General features: G+C 43.2%; 1 protein-coding gene across 2 annotated transcripts; it reads right to left on the minus strand.

Moving 5' to 3' along the window:
* Window positions 1-364: 364 nt before the first annotated feature.
* Cdc25a (cell division cycle 25A) lies at window positions 365-21,738 on the minus strand. 2 transcript variants are annotated; one of them, XM_026389987.2, is made up of 15 exons: window positions 21,135-21,737; window positions 20,129-20,205; window positions 17,959-18,001; window positions 17,260-17,296; window positions 16,498-16,599; window positions 14,443-14,562; window positions 12,002-12,136; window positions 11,258-11,332; window positions 10,158-10,337; window positions 8,770-8,868; window positions 6,659-6,721; window positions 6,470-6,568; window positions 5,263-5,393; window positions 2,498-2,609; window positions 365-2,247 (listed from the first exon to the last, which is right to left on the minus strand). In XM_026389987.2, exons 1-15 carry the CDS (start codon window positions 21,302-21,304, stop codon window positions 2,107-2,109), a joined length of 1,584 nt encoding a protein of 527 aa, XP_026245772.1. In that variant the 5' UTR covers window positions 21,305-21,737; the 3' UTR covers window positions 365-2,106. The 2 variants fall into 2 exon arrangements, with proteins under 2 accessions (XP_026245772.1, XP_026245773.1); XM_026389988.2 differs by lacking the exon at window positions 14,443-14,562 and having other exon boundaries at window positions 21,135-21,738.
* Window positions 21,739-22,679: the final 941 nt, after the last annotated feature.

The raw sequence follows: 22,679 nt of genomic DNA on the forward strand, positions 1-22,679 counted from the left end.
TTTTTTTTATGTGGTGCTGAGGACCAGGTGCCTCTCATGGTAGGTGAGCGCTCTACCTCAGAGCCACAACCCCAGCCCTGGCCTCAAATTTGAGATCCTCTTACTTCAGTTTCCCCAGTTGCTGGAATTTCAACTTATGCCACCACTTCCAAATATACCCATCTCACCTTGACAACATGAACCACATTTGTTTTTGGTCTCAGGATAAGTAGAGACTGTTCCACTCACTTCTGAAGTTGGTTGGGCTGTTATCAGAGCCTTTGTTTTCAGGAAATGTGGCTGCTCCACACAGATATTAAAGTGTAGTCCCAGAAATACATGGGGAAATGATCCCTTTTAAATCCATCAATAACAAGGCAGAGAGTAAGGGTTCAAGATCACTTTATTTTCAGAGCCTGCACCCAGTTGGTTAACAATACTAGGTAAGCTGGTACAATCTGAAAGCCATCCCCCCTTAAGGCATTCAACCAACAGAATACCTACAAACAAGATCAGAGACCAACTGGGATGTATCTTGACATGTAAGGGAAGAGACCTTCTCCCATTCCCCTCCTCCCCACATATTTTCCAACAAGATTGTTTTATATCCAAATGCAACTCAAACCCGAAACAGCAACTAGTCATCTCCAATATCACTGATTCCCTCCCCACCCCCAGAATAGGAAGCAGAGGTAAGAGGGGAGACTGACTCTTTTTGTAGGAGAATCCTGGCTATACCCCAATGGAATGATGGTAAGGAGGCTGGTGCTGGAGGGTAGGGATGAACAGGCACCAAAACAGGCCTGTGTAGAATTAAGGCAGCCCCAAGGCTCCTTGGATGGGAGGTATTCTCTTGAGAAGACCATCACTTCCATGGGGCTAGATAAGGACTAACTGGTGATGATTCATCATTCCCTGTCCCTTGAATTAAAACATGATAAACCCAGAAAGTTTCCACCAAGCTCCCTCCTGAGAACCATTTTATACAGTTATCTGTATGCCAGGAACCACTCCTTCCTCCTAACACCCAGGGGCTCTTGCCCCCTCCCTGGGGTGGCCCATCCAACACTGATTTGATACTCCTTGGTTCATAAAATGATTTTTTTTTTAAATTAAAAGTTACCAGAGAGTATCAGAGTAATAATAGGACACTTAATGGATATGTCCCTTCCCCATCCTATGGAGCCCACCCATCCCCACCCTTTACCCTGGATACCTACACTAAGACCTTCCAACACAGGCCTGGGGGTGGCCCAATGGAAGCTGCCTGAAGTGCTTTCCGGACTGACTCCTACACCAGTCAACATCACAGGGAACTGGGGTGAGGAAGAGCAGGAAAACACCTCCCCTGCATAGATTACAATGCTCAGAGGCAGGTCTGGGAGGTTTAGCTTATATCTTGTAGCCAAGCCTGAGTCCAGTGCCCACTCCCACCAGTATCTCAGTTCTTGACTTAATAGCAGCGGCCCCAGTATGCAGTGCCTCCTGGGGGTGATGAGCTCCTAGCTCTGTCGTCCCACAACTCGATAGGTTTACCTTTTCTTACCCTTCCCTTCCTTTTTTTTTTTTTTTTAAATTAAAAGCTGAGGTAGTCCCCTGGGATGATAAAACCCTACCTAGAATGGCAGTATTTCGACTTAATGAAATAGTAAAATAAAAGTCTCCAGGAGTTTAAAAAAAAATTGATGAAGCTGAATAAATTAAGATACGGGTTATCCCATAAAGATCTTTCCTTCCCAGGCTGTCTTTGGTATTTGGCCAGCAGCATTTCTGTTTGTGTTGCTTCTTCTTTCCCCTCCTCCACCCATCCCCTCATCAGAGAAGCCCATAAGGCCCCAGTTGCTTCATCCATTTGTAGGGAAAACAGCTTGAAGAGGAGATGGGACTGCACTATGGCACAGCCTTGGCAGACAGTCCTGATGAGGAAAGAGGACATCTTATAGGGATAGAAGAGGTGCAGCCTCTTCTGGGCTCCAACCTGGGAGTGTGGGAGGTAGGTTTCAGGCACGATGTCCCAGGCCTTCTCTCCAAATATCACACAGCTGGCCCCTTTGCTCAAGTTTCTTTGCAGCAAATAGGTGAAAGGGGGAGGGAGGCCCAGGCTGCTGCTTCCTGGTGCCAAAACTTTCAGAGCTTCTTCAGACGACTATACATCTCCCGTTTACTCTTTTCTCCTGCCCAGGTCCGGCTCTTGGTGCGGAACTTCTTTAAGTCTTCTTTAAAATCCTCATGGTGCATGGGTCGGTAGCTGGGGGGCTCACAGTAAGACTAAGGGGACAGGAGAGGATGAAGTTAGGGAACACTTGCCCCACACTCATATCTGGCTCCATCCCTGCCCAGAGCTATGAGCTTGGAATAGCAACAGAGATGCTGGTAGTGTGTTCTACAGGAGCCCTCTGTGCAGGGCAGATACCCAACTTATTCCCAGGCCCCTGGCAAGACACAGTCATGACCACCAGACAGACCCACTGGTCCAAAATGGGGGTGGGAAACAGGCCCTTCAGAAAGCCCATCTTACCTGGCATTTCAGGAAGAACTCTTTGTATCCCCCCTTCAGAACATAGAGCTCAGGATAGTGGAGTTTGGGGTATTCATTACCAAGCCGATCTCTCTCTCTCACATACCGGCACCTAGTAAAAGGAAAAAAAGGATCAATGCAAGGTTATCCCTACTAATATAGAGACAATGCAATAAAAAGCAGTTATACTTATCTTCCCAGCCTTATTCACTTATTCCTAAGATAAAATGTTATCTAGTTAACCAGTACCAAACTATAAGTTCCTGACCATGTGAGCATGTACAGTTAGTACTGGTAGATGGTCTCTTCCCCAAGCCTCTCTTCTCCAAACCTTCCTAGCATCTGACCCTGCCCAGCCATCTCAATGGACACTATATATGTGTGGCACTGGCTTCTGAGCCAGCTTGCCCAACATGCTCCTTGACCAGTCTCCTTCATTCATCTCTTATCTTAGTGGGATTCTCTGTACCCAAGCCTTTTAAATAGGCTAGGCCTGCACCAGCCACGGGGCATCTTCTTGCATCCAATGCTTTGAGTGAACACTGAATGCTTTTCTCCTACTAACCTCATCTGGCTGTTAGTTCTTTACTGCCGCCTGCCCTATAAATATTTTTATTATTATTATTTGGTACTGGGGATTAACCAGGGGAGCTTTACCACTGAGTTACATTCCCAGCCCTTTTAAACTGGGATTACAGATGTGCACAACTATGCCTGGCTGATTTTGTATTAATGAAGACCAAAGGGATAGCGATGTGGCTCAGTGCTTGTTAAGAAGGCACAAGGTCTTACTGAGCCTAGTAATCCTGGCAACCCAGGAGGCAAAGGCAAGAGTATTACAAGTCCAAGACTAGCCTGGGCAACTTATTTTCTCAAAATAAAAAAGGGAAAAAAAATTAAAAGAGTTGGGGATGTGGCTCAGTGGTAGAGCACTAGCCCAGCATGTGTGAAGCCCTAGGTTCAATCTCTAGTACCACAAAAACAAAACAAAACAATAAATAAATAAATAAATAAACAAAACAAAAAAATGATTGGGGATGTAGCTCACTGGCAGATTTCCTTATATTCAATCCCTTGTTATCTTTCTATGTTATATCAGTGTTATTTATTTTTTTTTCCTTTGGGGGGTGGGGACGGACAAAACAAAAAACCAAAACAAAGTCCTTATCTTTAGGAGACAGATGCCTGAAAGACTTGGGGAAATGGCCATGTGTGTCAAGTTTCTATTGTGCTTATTAGGAATATATGCACTCAAATACGGTAAATATTAGCAACTGATGAAATCAGGTAAAGTCTATGCAACTACAACCTTTGAGCTTTGAAAAGATTCAAAATAAACAGGGTGCCCAGCTAGAGGTATTTATCAGTGGTAGAGCATTTGCCTAGCATGTGTGAAGTCCTGGGTTTGATCTTTAGCACCAAAGGGAGAAAAAAACCAACAACCCAAAGTGGCATGAGAATGTGGCCCTATCAGAAGTTTTTTCTGGGCTATTGTTGAAGCTGAACCCTCTGCTCTACCTCTCTCTAACCATATGTCCTTGTTTTCTCAGGACTTAATAACATGATTAACTTATTTCTTTCACCACTGTGACCTCTGCTGCAGCAGGGTCCTTGCTGATTTTGCTCACTGTTGTTATCTTTCTATGTTATATCAGTGTTTTTTATTTTGAAACAGGGTCTCACTAAATTGCTGAGGCCAGCCTCAAACTTGTGATCCTTCTGCTTCAGCCTCCTGAGTCACTGGAATTATAGGCATGAGTCACCACATCCCTGTTGCTGGGTTTTTATTGCCTCAGGTGCCTGCCACATTCCAGGCTTCCAATCCTTTTTTATGCACTCCTATCATCAAATGTTTTAAAGCATTATATTGAATTTTTTAAAAAAATATTTATTTTTGGGAACTGGGATTGTGGCCCAGAGGTAAAGTGCTCGTCTAATATGTGTGAAGCACTGGGTTCGATCCTCAGCACAACATAAAAGTTAATATTGAAAAAATAAAACAATATTTATTTTTTAGTTGTAATTGGACATAATACCTTTGTTTACTTATGTTTATGTGGTGCTGAGGATTGAACCCAGGGCCTCGAACAAGCAAGGTGAGAGTCTACTGCTGAGCCACAACCCCAGCCCAATCATATTCTACTAAGTTGTACAGCAAGAACATCACACTTTTATGACATTTGCATAAACAACAATCACTTGAAGGATGTCATGAGACCAGCAGCCCCACAGATAGAACTAAAGAGAGTAGGAGATCTGGGTGTATGTTGGAGTATACCTGAAATACCAGAAATATGGGAGGTTGAGGCAGGATCAAGCATCAGCAACTTAGAGAGACCTTGTCTCAAAAAATAAAAAGGGCTGGGGATGTGCCTCAAAGTTAAGCACCTCTGGGTTCAATCCTTGGTACTAAAGAGACAGAGGGGAAAATTGGAAGAGCTAGTATAGAGGACCAACAATAAGCCACTCAGGAAGACGTTGGATTCATGGGAAATACTCCCTGGACAACACTAGCACATTAACAGTGATGGACTGAAACAGTTTGAAAATCCTCTGCAAATGAAATTAGGTCAAGCCTATAAATTATACCCAAGGAGGCTGTTCACAAAAGAAAAAAAAAAAAAAGGTCAATCAGCTGCTAAATAAGAAAGAATTTAGAAAAAAAAAAAAGGTTATATATAATCAAACATGGTTCAAGTGCAAGCCACACACCATGTCCCACAAAACCAACACAGTCCTGGAGCCTCATTCTGTGCAGTACTCACATGCGTGGGCCTCTCTCAGAAGAAAATTCACAATGGAATACAACGATGACACGTTTGCCATCTGTAGGTACAATGGGCTTCTTGAGTAAGTAGTCTTCAACTTCTTCTTCCATGTGCAAGTTCACTGCACCCTATAAAGGCACCAGATGCCATTAGCAACTGCATGTGTCATCTTTTTTTTTTAAAGAAAGAGTGAGAGAGAATTTTAATATTTATTTTTTAGGATTGAACCCGGGCCGCACGCATGCTAGGCGAGCGCGCTACCGCTTGAGCCATATCCCCAGCCCCACGCAAGTGTCATCTTGAAGTAACAGTTCTTGAGACCAGTTTGTGGTTTTACAAGTCTCTTGACACAATAGTATAGTGAACCACCTGGTCCTTATATCTTAATGGAGCTTCATAGGCCTATAGAGTAGTAAGATACATGTAGAATGGAAATGGGTCACTCAAATTCTGTTATATGACTTATAAGTATATATAAATTTGGACACTTTCAAAAGCTATAATATAGTAGCAAACACTAATATCACCTTATCACTATTTTAGTTCCATCCTTCCTGGAAATGTGTCCCCACGTGTCTCCCTACCAGGCAGCTTGAATGAACTAAAAACTCAGGAGGCCTAGTTCAGATACAGGGCAAAGTCAGGAGTCCAAGAGTGTTCATCATGGAACCCTGTAAGGTCCCCCTGAATGGCCTATACATCAAGGTGTACTACCTGAAAACTGCCTTAAGAGTGAGGGTATCAGGGACAAAATAGAGAGAGTATCTGCAGCTTAAGTGGTAGAGAGTGGAACAGAACATTCATTTGGTATATCAGGAGTCAAGTGCCTTTCACATACACTTTCTTTGTGGGCTGAGGCAAGAGGATTCAAGTGCAAGGCCAGCCTCATCAATTTAGCGAGACCCTAAGCAATTCAGCAAGACTCTGTCTCAAAATAAAAAACAAGCCAGGCGCAGTGGTGCATGCCTATAATCCCAGTAGCTCAGGAGGCTAAGACAGGAAGATCATGAGTTCAAAGCCAGCCTCAGTAAAAGCAAGGTGCTAAGCAACTCAGTGGTGTATGTGTGTATAAAAGGCTGGGGATGTGGTGGCTCAGTTAAACATCCCTGGATTCAATCCCTGGCACCAAAAATTAATTAAAACCACAGATCGCCTATGGCTCCTTCTATGCTCTCTTGAGATAGCAGAATTCAAGAATCCATACCTTGATGTGGCCTCCCTCATATTCATATGGGTATCGGCAGTCAATGATAACAAATTCCTTAATGACGCTGGCAAACTTGCCATTTAGAACAGAGGCCATCTGTGGAGAGAAAGATTAGGAAATCAACTTTGCTGTCAGGAATAAGATCTAAATATCCCACATGTGGCAGGTTCAAAAAAGATAACTTACAATTTCCGGAGAAATGTATTTTAAATCTTGATGCTTCCCAGACACTGTATGAAAAAGATAACCCTTAAAAAAGAAAAAGGAAAAATTAAAAAGATATTTTTAAAAAAAAAAATTTTTAAATTTATTTATTTATTTTTTTTTTAAAAGAGAGTGTGAGAGAGAGAGAGAGTATTTTTAATATTTATTTTTTAGTTCTCGGTGGACACAACATCTTTGTTGGTATGTGGTGCTGAGGATCGAACCCGGGCCGCACGCATGCCAGGCAAGGGCTCTACTGCTTGAGCCACATCCCCAGCCCCTTTAATTTATTTTTAGTTGTAGTTGGACACAATCTTTATGCTAGGTGAGTGCCCTACTGCTGAGCCACAATCCCAGCCCTCATTAACATCTTTTTTTTTAAAAATAATTTTTTAGATGTTGATGGACCTTTAATTTACTCATTTATTTATATGAGATGCTGAGAATTGAACCCAGGGCCTCACACATGCAAGGCAAGTGCTTTTAGCACTGAGCTATAACTCCAGCCCATTCATTAATGTCTTGCATTTAATTTTCACACAAACCAATCCAGTACATTATTCCAAAGTTCAGACCTTATCTGAGCAGTTTATCTAAGGGCACCCAACTGGTAGGCCAGATGTGAACAAGAAGCCTTAAGTAACTTCCATTTCCTCCTGCCTTTGTCAGGAACCCTCATTTTAACCAGAGTGAACAGCACAGAAACACAGGGAAAGGACTACTGCCTCACTGAACTCCTGAGCACCTGTGAGGCCTTGCATAGTGCAAGGGAACAGAAAATATGTGACTTGGCCCTGTCTCAAAAGGAAGACAAGTACAGCAGCATTATTTAGTCCAGCTGGCTGTAAGATCTCATCTACTCTCTTGGTCATGGACAGCCACAAGATAATTAACTCCAAGTTGAAGGCTCTACAAGTGAGGATACACCTGTCTTTGCTTATTCTTCCCTTCAGACTCCTTCCTGTTCCCTCAAAACCCATCTGGGCAAAATACCAACAGCCCAGGGCTGGGGATGTGGCTCAAGCGGTAGCAACCTCGCCTGGCATGCGTGCGGCCCGGGTTCGATCCTCAGCACCACATACCAAAGATGTTGTGTCCGCCGAAAACTAGAAAATGAATATTAAAAATTCTCTCTCTCCTCTCTCACTAAAAAAAATAAAATAAAATAACAACAGCCCAGGGCCATATCTCCCAATAACCTAGCTGAGACAAATCCCTTTTTTATTATTTATATAGCCTACTGCTTTCACCTCACTGACATTTACTTCAATCATGTGGTACACGTGTTAGGTCTCCAAACATATGCTAAGTTCTTTTAGGGAAAAAACTAGGAATCTATACCTAACACATTAAGCACTTCAATAAATATTAGATCAGCTAACTTAACGAATAAGAGATTGATCGGGCAATCCTCAAATCAAATATGGTTAAACAAGTTGCTGCCAACATATTCCTTATCCCACCCCTGTATTTTGTTACAGCTTAAAGGCAGAGAACCCTCCCTCACAATGCTTCAGGCCTTTACCCTCAAAGGCCATGCTTCTTTGAGAAAAGAAACAATTCAGTCTCAACCCATAACTGTCCCCCCTCCTCCTGATGAACCTGAGGTGCTATACCACTGACCTACACTCCCCACTCTTTTGAGATGGGGATCTTGCTAAATTGCCCAAGTCTGGAACTTGCAATCTCCTGCCTCAGCCTCTGGAGCAGATGGGATTACAGGCTTGTGCTACCACACCCTACTAACACTACTTTCTGAGATAACCTTATAACATGCATACTATAAATGCATGTGAGGCTATAAATTTATTTCTGCTCCTGATGCTATTTTTTAATGAGATACCCAGTTCCCAAAGAGTCTGATCTTTGAGTTGGAGTCAAGGTGACTCCCTATTTGAACTCACTGATCAGCACTCAGAGACCAACATGTACCTGACTATGAGAAACCAAATTAATTTCCCTTGCTTATATATTTTAATGTCTCCTTGAAGGCACCCTAGGAACCACCTTGGAGAGGCAGAAAGGCTGGGTAAAATCCTAGGTATCCTCCACCCCTTTATCCCTCAGCCACAGCAGCTCTGGTTTGTAATTACCTTGGAAAAATCTCCTATAAGGTCCCTTGGGTCATTGTCCAAAATGTTTTCAATGGTCCCTTTTGGGGAAGGTGCCAAGGATAAAGACTGGTGTAGAATCTGTAACAAATCAAAGGTAGAGAATGAAGCCAGGGTTCTGACTGGAACTTCTAGAAACATTCACCTGGAGCACGACAAAGACTTAAATTAATAACTTTTACTGTTACCCAGCTGTTATAAAGAACCCCATTTCTGGGCTGGGGATGTGGCTCAAGCAGCCCATCTTTTTCTTCTGCTAAACCAGCTTTATAGAGACCACAGCCTCCTAACATAAAACTCAAAATATGTAGACGATAATTGAATCCTGACTTACAAAAACAATAGAGGCCAACACTAGAAGCATATGTTGGAATTATCTAACAAGGATTTTATTTGTTTTGGTTTTGGTACTGGGGATTAAACCCAGGGATGCTTTACCACTGAGCGTCATCCCTATCCCTTATTTTGAAACAGGGCCTTGTTAAATTGCTGAGGCTGGCCTCAAACTTGTGATCCTCCTGCCTAGAGCCTCCCAAATAGCTGGAATTATAATTTGACAAGAATTTTAAAGCAGTCATCTTGAGCCAGGCTCAGTAATATACACCTGTAATTCCAACAGCTTGACCACAAGTTCAACTGCCTCAGCAATTTAGCAAGGCCCAGTCTCTAAATTAAATATAAAAAGGGGCTGAGGATGTGCCTCAGCAGTTGAGCACCCCTGGATTCAATCCCTAGTATGAAACAGGGAGGGAGGAAGCAGTCATAGAGTTATCTTAAAAATGCTTCAGTGACACATTCCTGTAATTGCTGGTACTTGGGAGGCTGAGCAGAACAATCTCTCAATTGAGGCCAATTTGAACAATTTAGTGAGACCCTGTCTCAAAATGAAAACTAAAAAGGGCTATAGGGCCCAGGGTATAGCTCAGTGGTAGAGCATTTACCTAGCATGCATAAGACCCTGAGCTTGATCAAAGAGTGTGTGTGGGGTTGCGGTGCAGGGGAAGCCTCTGGGGCTGAGGCCATAGCTCAGTGATAGAGTGCTTGCCTAGCAAGTGTGAGGCACTGGGTTTGATCCTCAGCAGCACCACATAAAAAAAAAGTATTCTGTCCATCTACCCAAAAAAAAAAAAAAAAAAAAAAAAGCGCCTATACAGATAATTAAAAATAATATAGACACACTTGATATAAATGAAAGCAAAACCAAAAACATATAGTCTGTCAGGTGTGTTGGTGCATGCATCTAATCCCAGCTACTTGGGAGGCTGAAGCAAGAGAATTACAAGTTCCAAGAGCTGCCAAATAAAAATTTTAGAATTGAGAAATACTGTATCACTCTCCTAGGGAAAAAAAAAAGAACCTGTACAACTAACCTCCTGGGTCTTCTCTGGACTAGCTACCACTTCAGAACTGGTTCCAGTCATGCTCTTCCTCCGTTTTGTATTACCACGTGGAGATTCTTCTCGAGATCGTTCTGTTCTCTTCAGCATTGACCGAGTGCGAGTGCTGGAGCTACACAGGGAAGGGGAGTCAAATGGCTTGCACCGATTGCCCTTAGAGAAAAAGAGACACATCCATCTTTGGTTAAAATCTGTTATCTTGAATGGCCCTTAAATCAACAGCTTCCTGGGATAGTAAAAAATTAATCCTGGCCTTGCATGGTGATGCACACCTGCAATACCAGCTACCTAAGAGGCAGGAACTGGAGGATTATGAGTTTGAGCCCAGTGTGAGCAATACAGCAAGATTCTATTACAAACCAAACCAAACCAACCCAGTGGCACACGTTTATAATCCCAGGGACTCAAGTGGCTGAGGCAGGGGGATCTCAAGTTCAAGGCCAACCTCAGAAACTTAACAAGGCCTTAAGCAACTTGGTGAGACCCTGTCTCAAAATAAAAAGATGTAGCTCAGTGGAAAGCACCTTTGAATTAAATCATCAGAACAAAACAAAGCCATCCCAAAATAAGGAAACAGACATTGTCGGTTCATCTGGCCCCAGAAACTTGTAGGGCCTAGCACATGGACCTGGTATTAAAAGAATATGTATTCAGCTGATGCATGGTATGCATAGATTACTATGCATACCATAGTGTAATCCATAAATGGCCTCAAAGCTATAGGTAAGCTAGGTTTGGTGGCACAGGCCTGAAATCCCAGCAAGTCAGAAAGCTGAAGTCACAAATTTGAGGCCAGACTCAGCAACTAGTGACACTGTCTCAAAATAAAAAAGGACTGGTAATATAGATTAGTGGTAAAGTACCCCTGGGTTCAATTCCCACTCCCACCCCACCCCCCCAAAAGCAAATCTGCTACAGTTCTTTTTGGAATTACATGTCTTTACATGTTTTATAGTTCAGGTCACTGTCAGTTAAATGATCTAAGAAAACCTAGTATCTTATATTAAAGACTTGAGATAGCTAAAGTGGCCTAAATACTCAAGATTCCCTCCAGACACATCAGAAAAACTTACAATATTTGTAGTTCTTCTCATGACAAGGGGAGCTGTCCAGAGGCTTGACATGCATGATGGGGTCTCCTCATCATTCTAAGAAAAGAGGAAAAGTGATTTTATTTATAAAAATTTTAATTGTAGATGGACACAATACCTTTATTTATTTATTTATTTGTTTTTATATGTTGCTGAGGATTAAACCCAGTGCCTCATACATGTGGGTGAGCACTCTGCCACTAAGCCATAACCCCACCCTAGGAAAAGTGATCTTAAATAGATCCAATAAAGATTAACCTTAGTTTAAATAGGAGGCTGTGGCATTACCTCCAGTTCAAGGCCACCCTGGGCAACTTGGGGGGATCCTGTCTTAAAATAAAAAGGCCTGGGCTAACTAGCTCAGTGGCATGAGTGCTTGCCTAACATGTGCAAGTCCTTGGGTTCATTCCCCAGTTCTGCAAAACAAACCAACAAACAAAAACCAAATTGACTTGGGTAGAAACTTTTTTGACACTGGGGATCAAATAATTAGATATCCAAAGAAATTGAAAGTATCTCTGATGAGGACACTTGAGGAGGTCCTTTCAGCTTTATGCCACCACTTTGCAGCTAGTCCTACACTGTCCTTAATTCATGTTTCTCACATATAAATAGATTATTTAACTCCTTCAGGGGAAGGAAGACCATATCGATGTCTCCTCAGGGGTGGTTAGAATAGGTAGGAAATCAATCTCTCTCTCTCACACAAACACACACACTTGGTACCTTCAGATTGTCTCCATCGAGAAGGTCCATGAAGCCATCATCTTCATCAGACAAAGCAGCTTTCACAGGTGATGAAGGCATAAAAAGAGGAACAAAATTCCCTGGCTCACTGCTCTCTTTTTCATTTGAGGAAAGCTAAAAGACAAAATTTATGGATTATAAAATAAACAAGAGCTTGCTGTTTGGTTGAAGCAAGATTGCCAGTTTGATGTCAGCCTTGGCAACTTAGCAAGACCCTGTCTCAAAATAAGAGAGCTGAGGATGTATCTCAGTGGTAAATGGCTTGCCTAGCATGTGTAAGACCCTGGGTTGAGTTTCCAGTGTGGAGAAAAAAATAAAGCAAACAATAAACAATACTAAAAAACAAAACAAACAAACAAAAAAACCTCACAAATCATAAATCTACATGCCAGAGAAAAAAGTTTATAAGAGATGTTTTTTTTTCTAACAAGGCAATCCCAATGCTAAGTTTTTTTGTGGGTACCAGGGATTGAACCCAGGAGTATTTAACCACAGAATTACATCCCCAGCCCTTTTTATTTATTATTTTGAGATAGAGTCTCACTAAATTGCTGAGGCTGGCTTTTAACTTGAGATCCTCTTCCTTTTTTTAATGTTTTAGACAGTACCGTGCTCGCCTGGCATGCGTGCGGCCCGGGTTCAATCCTCAGCACCACTTACCAAAGATGTTGTGTCCGCCGAGAACTAAAAAATAAATATTAAAAATTCTCTCTCTCCTCTCTCTCTCTTTAAAAAAAAAAAAAAAAAAAAAAAAAAAAAAAAAGAGAGAATGAGAGAGGGAGAGAGAATTTTGATATTTTTTAGTTCTCGGCGGACACAGCATCTTTGTTTGTATGTGGTGCTGAGGATCGAACCCGGGCCGCACACGTGCCAGGCAAGTGCGCTACCACTTGAGCCACATCCCCAGCCCTCCCAACTACTTTTTAGGCTTATGAAGATTCAAGACAAAAACAAAAGACAGAGAGTGCTTTGGGGGCTGGGATTGTGGCTCAGTGATAGAGTGCTCACCTAGCATGCATGAGACTTTGGGTTTGATCCTCAACACCACATGAATATAAAATAAAGATATTGTGTCCACCTAAAAAACAAAAAACCCTAAAGACTACTTTGTGCAAATGCTAGACAGAGTCAATACTGGCCACAAACCAGAACTTCAGGCCACAAACCACACCAGAAAACAAGTTCCCAGAAAAACCTAGAAACCTAATATGGTCACTTTGTTTAAATTGGGCCTCTTCAGTATAGATTCTGTCAGCTGACCCAATTCAGGTCACCAATAGGAACCTTTTTTTTTTTTTGGTGTGTTTGATACTGGAGATTGATCCCAAGAGCACTTAATCACTTAATCCTCAGCCCTTTATATTGATCTTGTTAAGTTGCCCAGAATGGTTTTGAATTTCTCATCTTCCAGCCTCACTCTCCCAAATAGTTGGGACTACATGCTTGTACTATTGCACTTGAGCCAACAGTAGGAAGCCTTAGAAGTAATAAAGTCTCTACCTGGAAAATAAAAAGCCCTGAAATAAGTGGCCCCACAAACTGCTAAGCAATCTGTAGATGATGGGTTAACTGAACTCCTTTTTTTCCTTTCTTTTTTAGAACAGGGGCTCACAAAATTGCCCAGGCTGGCCTTGAATTTGTGATCTTCCTGCCTCAGGTTCCTGAGTAGCAGGGATGACCATGCTTGGCAGCATAATAGTCCTTTTTTTTTTTTTTTTTAAATATTTTTTAATTTACATTTTAGTTTTCGGCAGACACAACATCTTTGTTTGTATGTGGTGCTGAGGATCGAACCCGGGCCGCACCCATGCCAGGGTAGCACGCTACCACTTGAGCCACACCCCAGCCACAGCATAATAGTTCTTAATATCTCAACTCGAAGCAGCCAAATACTTACTCCAAACAAAATCATTCTTTGGAAAGTATCTTAGTACTTAGGAAGTGTTATAAAAGAGCAAGTTTTAAGTAACACACAATCCAATCCTATCATACATACAGTAAGCATCTGGGATGCTACCTGATCAGTTTCCCAGAATTGGCAAGAACAAATATTTCTTGCTCAAGCCCACTAACAAACCATCTCCCATTCTTACTTCTGCCAGTCTGTTCTCTAGCTACAGCAAAAATATTAAAAATGTTTGACAATCTGGTTAATAAAGACAAAGTCAAGGGTGCTTTTTTTCCTTTTAAATACTGGGGATTGAACCCAAGGGTGTTTGATCACTAAGCCACATTCCCAGCCCTTTTTAATCTGATAGCTCAGTTGCTTAGTTGCTGAGGCTGGTTTTGAACTAGTGATCCTCTTGCCTCAGCCTCCCATGTCTCTGGGATTACAGGAGTGCATCACCATGCCCGGCAAGAGTTCTTTTTAAATTCTCTCTTCCCCTCAGGAATTCCCCTGAGAAAGCCAGAGCACATACCATCCGAGCTGGGGCAGAGTTCTGCCTCTGTGCGAAGAGATCTTTACCCTCCTCAAGTCCATGAGAGTGCAGGCAGCCACGAGATGCAGGTCTTATTGGCTTCTTAAACTCAAAGGCTTCCTGCAAGACAGTATAGTGGAGACATCTTCTACTGTCTACAATATACAGCTCTAGGGCTCAGCTATAACTTGGGAAGCCAGGCAAGGGAGTGGGTACCCATCACTTTTGTAAATGACTCCAAAACAACACTGAATATGTTTAAGAGTTCATGGCTGTCAACAGCTAACTTCTAAAGTAGCATCTTGGGCTGGAAGTGAACTCAGTGATAAAGCACTTGACTAGCATATGAAACCCTAGGTTCAATTCCCAGCACCACAAAGCAAATAAAAATTCAGCAGCATCTTTTTTATGTCCTACCTTATTTCCTAATATAGTATCTGCAAAGAATAAAAAAATACTACAAATGATAAGCTAAATCACAAACTTTCTAAAATCTAAAGCAATGGCATTATAGTATAATTGCCTGTGAGCAGAAGTCAAACCTTTCACCTTGGATTTATATTTTCTACCTCTTCCTACCACTGAGACAATTTTTTTCTTCTTAAAATTAGTACTGCATTCCAGCTGGATGCTGTAGTACATGCCTGTAATCCCAGTAACTTGGGAGGCTGAGGCAGGAGGATTGCAAATTTGTGGCCAGCCTAGGCAATTTAGCCAGGCCTTAAACAACTTAGCAAGACCCTATCTCAAAAAAAACAAAAACCAAAAAAAACCCAAAAAACAAAACAAAACAAAAAAAAGCATGGGGATATACCTAAATGGTTAGATGCCTCTGGGTTCGATCTCCAGCATACCCCACCCAATAAAGAAAAGAACTAATTATTAAGTGCTAAAAGCGGTAATAGTAATATCACAGTTATTATCATTGCCGACATAGAGCTAAATACTGTCTGTACATTAACTCATTTAACCAAATACATGATTCTCTCCCCTTTTACAGATAAGAAAACTAGGCCTTAAAGTTTAAATGGTAGGACCAAGATACTGAAGCCAGGCAGGAGAACTTAAGGAAGCTCTTTAACTGCCACCTATACTGTCGTTCCTTTTAGAACAAACTCTAGGTAGGCAAATTGTATGAGAAGCCAGGTTTGGTGAACCAGTAGTTTGAGCCTGGTAAAAAGCACTACACAGAAGAAGCAAGACACTGCTCCAAGCACTCAAGGCAGGAACCCATTTTCATATTCTCCTTCATGATATATTCTAAGTTGATAAACAGAATGAGATTTCATGGAGGCAGTTGTTTTTGTAATAAATCTGTAGGATCAATCAAATATGGAAATACAGTGAGAGAAGGCTGACAAAGAAAACCAGGCCAGGGTACAGCTGGGCTTCTGGATGAACAACAAGTTCACTTTCTAAACCACTATTTCAGTTACTAGGATTCACTAGGACTTGTTGACCCTCATCTTCCAAATAGTTATGGGCCTACAACTCACCCCAGGGTCAGGGCAAAGAAGGAAGGCCTGGGAGACTGTTCCAGATAAACTATTTGTGGATCTAATTACTCCCGAGAGCTATCATCTAAGCAACATCTACAGCTTGCCAACTACCATTTTAAATTCTCCACATACATAATTTTATTTAATCCCTACAATGGAACAAAAAGATATTGCTACTATTATTTTATATAAAAAAAACACAAAGAAGGGGCTGGGGATGTGGCTCAGGAGGTAGCGCGCTCGCCTGGCGTTCGTGCGGCCCGGGTTCGATCCTCAGCACCACATACCAACAGGGATGTTGTGTCCGCCGAGAACTAAAAAATGAATATTAAAAATTCTCTCTCTCTCTCTCCTCTCTCACTCTCTTAAGAGAGGTTGCCAAGGTCACACAATTAGGAAGAAACAAGATTCAAGCCCACATTTCTCTGATTCCAAAGACTACATGATTTTGAACAGGTTTATTTGCAGAAAATAGCCCCAATCATTTCTCTTGCAAGCTGCTGACACTTGCAGGTTTCACCTCTATCCTGAGTTAGTACATTGATGCCACACTCACATTTTCCTTGTTTTCATCCTGGTCGATGAGCTGAAAGATGTCATGGTCAAGAGAATCGGAATGGCTTCTTTTCAGAGCTGGGCTACATCCCAAGAACTTCAGCTATTGAAGTTTAAAAAAAAAAAAAAAAGAGGAATAGAGTATGCAAAGAAATATTCAATGGAAAATTCATTAAAAAAAAAACTTTTTCTTTAGTTGTAGATAGACACAGTACATTTTACTTTATTTTTATGTGGTGCTAAAGATATAACCCAGTGTCTCACACATGCCAGTTAAGCGCTCTACCACTGAGTCACAACCCCAGCCCGAAAATTCAGTTCTTAGTGTGGTGGCACATGCATGCCTATAATCCCACTGGCTGGGGAGGCTGAGACAGGAAGTTCGTGAGTTCATAGCCAGCCTCAGCAAAAAGCAAGGCACTAAGCAACTCAGTGAGACCCTGTCTCTAAATACAAAATAAGGCTGGGAATGTGGCTCAGTGGTTGAGTGCCCTTGAGTTCAGTACTCAGTACTATGCTCCCCCACTGCCCCACCGGCAACAAAAACAAAAATTTCCATGAAAAGAACTCTTCCTGGTTTTATAAAACAGAAGACAAAGTTCTCAAGAGGCTGCCATTGCTGAAATTGCTCTAGGCAATGTCTTGAGTTCTTATGAGATTACAGAAAAGCAGTATTCACTTCCTAAATTGAAGTCTCCCATCAAAGTCAAGCTGGAAGCTAGGGGATAGGTAACAGGTTTTAGTCTGAAATAATGGAACTTACAGGTAGGGAATTTATTCTCCTCATGGGATTTTCAAGGCTGAAATGAAATCAGAAGGTAAAGATGAGAATTAAGCAAGGAAAGTGGTATTCATAATAGCAGATTTTAGCCTTTACTTTGAAGAGGGGGTTGACCAAACAGACTCCCATTTTAAGCAAAAGATAAGAAAAGTCCTGAAGGTTTCTTGCTTTCTTGCATCCCAAAATACTTGTAGCCTTGTAGGTAAAAAACAAAAACTTGGACTTCTCTTAAAATATACATTGTCTTAAGGCTTTAATGCCAGAGGGAAGAGCAAATGAGACCCAAACAGGATACCTAAATTACAGCTAAAATAAAGGAGGGCAAGTTCAGAAAATTGCTGACACAAATTCCTCATTTTCAAGATACCAGAGTATTTCTAAGATCCAGGTGTCTCACTAGGAACAGCTAACCCTAGGGCTCTTGTCTAGAGTATAAAAAACTTCATTAATTTTAACCCCCCAGGCCAGGTATGGTGGTGCTTGGGAAGCTGAAACAGGAGGATTGCAAATTTGAGGCCAGCCTAAACAACTGTGCAAAGCCATTCTCAACTCAGTAAGACCTTGTCTCAAAATAAAAAATAAAATGTGCCAGAGATGTGGCTCAGTGGCTAAGCACCCCTAGATCCAATCCCTGGTTTAAAAAAAAGAAGGGAAAAAGAACAGTGAACACTGAATACATACTTTTCTTTACTGTCTAATGGCCCAGGAGAATCTAGACAGAAACCTGTGAGAAATAAAAAAAATTTTTTTTCAGGAAACAATGCACAAAACACTATTTTGTTGTTAAATATACAACATTTTTTTAGTATATTCACTAACCCTCTTCTCCTACTTGTGAATACTCCTGAGGGGAATAAGACCCTCAAGGAGAGAGATGGTCAAGGTGGCACAGGCCTATAATCTCACTACTCAGGAGGCTGAGGCAGGATGATGGCTAATTCAAGACCAGCCTGGGCCTTGTCTTTTTATTTGTACTTTAAGACCCTGTCTTAAAGTACAAATAAAAAGGTCTGAGGGTATACTTCTGGATTCAATCCCTAGGATGGGGAGCTGTGATTTTGGTTATTCAGACAGAGGTGACCCACACAATCTTTTGTAAGTTCCAACCAAGGAAAGGATAAAACTTTTCTGGAATAATTATTATTCAAGCATTTTTGTGTGGTCAACTCATATGCCTATTTTGGGTATGAAAAATACAATCATTTTTCATAACATCTAAGGTCAAGTATTTGTTGCCTTTAACAAAATGATACTAAGGTCTTCATATCAAAGGCAAGTGGGGAAACACACTGCTTAGCATTATTTATATGTCAGCACATGTATTATTGCTCCTGATATTCTTGCTTGCCTCAAAGCCACAAATAAGAATCCTATCCTGGGTTGGGACTCAGTGGTAGAGCACTTGCCTACATGTGTGAGGCATGGGGCTTGATTCTCAGTACTATAAATGGTCTCACTAAGTTGCACAGGTTGGTCTCAAATTTGTGATCCTCCTGTCTCAGTCTCCCAGGTTGCTGGGATTACAGGTGTGCACCACTGCACCCTGCCTATCTCCAGTTCTTAAGAAGCCTATACAGTTTACATTTTAATAGATTTCCTCTTGTGGTTCCCTAACTGGAAAAATCCACACCCCAAATACTCTTATCAGTATAATAATATTAACATTATAACAAGGTATAATCCTGCAGAAACATGTATTTATGAAGTAGAACAAAATGCACTGGCACATTTCCTCAAGGCAGGATTTCTGGAATGATTCCATTATACTTAACTATTTGACCCTTGTTTTTGTCTTCAATTTTTTATTGGTGCATTATAATTATATATAACAATGGGATTCATTTTGACATATTCACATATGCATAAAACAATTTGGTCAATTTCATTCCTCAGTAATTTCCTTTCCACTTCCTCTTCCTGTTCCCTTAATCTACTGATCTCCCTATTTTCCTGAAATGCCCCCCTTTCCTTTTTTCTCTAGCTCCCACATGAGAAAATATACAACCCTTGACTTTCTGAGTCTGGCTCTTATTTCTCTTAACACAATCCTCTCAATCCATTTTCTATAAATGACATCATTTATGGTTCTTTATGGCTGAATAAACTCCGTGTGGCTGTCTCTCTCTTTGAAAATAGCTCACCTTCTCCTTGAGTGTGTATTTCTTGTATTATTCTAAAGGAGTCTCTACTGAGAATGCCCATATTCTTCTTGAATATTTATTTTCTAAATAAACCTGTCTATGCCTTTGAAGGGAAAAAACCCCAATGTGTATATATACATTTTCTTTATCCATTCATCTACTGATAGCTACCTAGGCTGGTTCTATAGGTCACTTTAAATTGTGCTGCTATAATTCTTTAGGATATACCAAGGAATGATATAGCTGAGTCATATGGTAGTTCCATTCCATTCCTAGTACTTTGAAGAAACTCCACACTGATTTCCATAATGGTCATACTAATAATCCCATATTAATTGTTCCCTTTTCTTCACATCCTTACCAGCATTTATTATATACATTCTTGAGAACTGTCATTCTGACCCTTTATTTTAAAAGGTTTTCTGAATGCCACTTATAGTCGGTATAGTGAATTTTACTCGACTCATCCTTCAGGAGCGAACATACATCACTCCTTTGAAGATACCAGACACTAGTTTCTCTTAACAAACTGACTCTTTAAGGCTTCTTTATGGTTCTGAAGTGCTTGTCACCCAATGCCAAGACTTCTCTTCTGTATTCACTTAACTTCTCACAAAAGTTCTGAGGTGAAAGGATATATTTCAGGAAATTCCCAACATTGCTCACCACACAGCAGACAAATCCTACATGTTTGGAAATCAAAAGCATACCTGAATCAGTTGATTCAGAAGAACCCATTCTCTGTAGACTGCTGTTATTTCTCACCTCCAGTGGCTGCTCATACTCACTGAAATCAAAAGAAATACTTCCAAATGAGTAATGCATAGGACATAATTAAAAGGTCACATAAAGGAAATGGGACACGAAGCAGCCAGGCTGCCTCCAACCATCATCACTTCTAAGCCAGGACTCAATCCCCTCTTTGCCACCCAGAATACCAGGTAGCACTTGAGAAAAGAAAGGAATGGACGCGCTTGGCTCTGGGCCACATTGTAGGATGTAGTGACTATGGTAAATGAACATTGGGATATTTTTCCAAATGAGTTTATAGTCGAGGTACTGTGCTAAAAGTAGGGCCGAACAGGGCAGGAGTCCTTGCTTTTCACAGGTTGGGGAAACTATAAGACCTAAGTAATTACAAAATGAGACGCCCAAGATGTGAGAAAAGCAGCTTTGCCCGGAAACATTGTGGGATGCATTTTTTTTTCCCTCGCTATTAAGTTCACAGAACTTTCTAGTATGGAAAGTTTAGTTAAAAAGCCGGGCCTTAGCAAAGCAGAGGGGATGAACAGCAGGAACGTGTAGGAGCCAAGGGAGTACCACGATCCCGCACAAATGTCGGGAAAGAAAATGCCACGTCCTTTTGTTGAGAAGGAACAAAGCTCGCAGTAAACCAAGACCCTGCGCAGCGGTTCAGGAAAGGGTGGAAGTGAGGCCGGAGGCCCGATTCTCCTCGTGGGGGAAGATCCTAAAGAGCTTCCTGGAACAGGAATTGGAGGGCTCGGAGCAATTCAAAGGGATGAGGTGGGAAGCCAGGCCCCCGGCGGGCTGCTGGGCAGGGGGCATCCCTGGCAGTCCGGCCCGCCTCTCCGCCAACATTCTGCCGGGGAGGTGCGCATGGCGGCCCCAGCCGGGCCCCGAGCTGAGCGCCGGGCCCGCAGGTCCCCCCCTCCCCCGCCCGGCCTCTCAGGGGCGCCGCTCGCCGGCCCAGCTCACCTTCCCAGTCCCTGCAGCTGGTCCATGGTGACCGTCAGATTGGTGACAGGAGACAGGCCATCCGCCGCCGGCGCGCCGAACTGCGCTTTCGAGACCGGCTGCGGCGCGGGCGGGGGACTGCAGGCGAAGAGCAGGCGACGGCGGTGCGGGGGCTCGGGGCCCAGCTCCATGGCGGCCCCCGGTCTCCTAGTGCTCCCGCTACGACTCCCTCCGCCGCGCCTGCCCGCCCGCCCTGCCGGCACCGGCCTCGGCCGCGCGCCCCGCGTCGGCGCCCGCGGGTCAAACACAAACACGACCCCGCGGTTCAGGGATGCGGCTGCCGCGGGCAAGTGGCGCGGACGGGCAGGCGTCTGGACCCGGCAGGCGCCAGCCACAAGCACGGATGCTTCCCTCACACCCCGCGAGGCCGGCGGGCGGGCGGGCGCCGGCAACCTGAAGATTAAATCCAAACAAACTCTTCGAGTCGAGAAGGGGGAGCGGGCAAGAGCCGCGAGGCAACGGCCCGGGCCCACACTCTGCTCACTCGTCTCTCACCCACTTTGCCCAGTCCTGGGTCGTAGAGAACTACACAAATCAGTAGCTCCCTCCCGGGCTTTCTCAGCCGAAGTGGCTTTCGCGGTAATAGCTGGCCACTGGGACCACTGATGCTCCGCCCCTTTCCTAGTTGGCGCCAAACAGAATCCACCAATCAGTAGGTAGCTTATTTTCCTCACTCCTGAGTGGCAGCCAAGCTAGACCAATGAGGAGAAGAAGATAGCGCCTCGCGGGACTCCGCCCGGCCACCCGCTCTCAGAGGGGGTGGGGCCTGAGCAGGTGGGTGGAGTCGAAGTTGGATGGGGCGCGAAGGTCAATGAAACTCCCAGCAGGACCTGCGAGATTCCGGCGGCGCCGGAGAGGCCCTCCTGCCCTGGTGCACGCCGGGAAGCGTAGTTCCTGTGCTCTCAAGGGGCAGCCTACCCGCGAACCACCACCACCACCCCCCGCCCCCCGCCCGGTCCTGCAGTCCCCAGGTGTGGGAAGCTGGGGCGGGGTGGGCGGTCCTCAAAGTCTGGAGGCCTCCGCTGCCTGAGCAGCGCTTTGGATTCCTCTTTTCTTCTCCAGACCTCTATGCTCCAACTTTATAAGGAGGAGGGAACTGAGTAACCTCGGCACCAGACCCTTGCCTCCAGTGCCCCTCTGTGCGCTGACAGCTCCGCCGGCGCTCAGGCAGTGCGGACCTGAGCCCATGAAATGGCCCACGCCTTCCCCCAGCAGCATTCGATCTCGCGGATCCTCTTGAGTTTTTCCCTTTTTCTATCTCTGACCCGCTGGGAGCTGTTAGGGAACAGTACTAGTGAACAGGTAACAGCCACTGATCCATCTGAGTTACCTGTACCAATTCATTTAACCCTTAAAACTCAAAAGAATTACCCTTTCCAGTTTCCAGGTGGCCATATTCTTGTTCATAGCCCCTGCAGTAGTGTTTGCTTCTAGAATGGTGAAAGAGAAACCTAGGTGCAATACAGGCTATAAAAGGACTTAGCTTTGGACAGCATTTTTAAAGCA

Source organism: Urocitellus parryii, chromosome 3 (genome assembly GCF_045843805.1).
Source record: "Urocitellus parryii isolate mUroPar1 chromosome 3, mUroPar1.hap1, whole genome shotgun sequence".
NCBI lineage: Eukaryota > Metazoa > Chordata > Mammalia > Rodentia > Sciuridae > Urocitellus > Urocitellus parryii.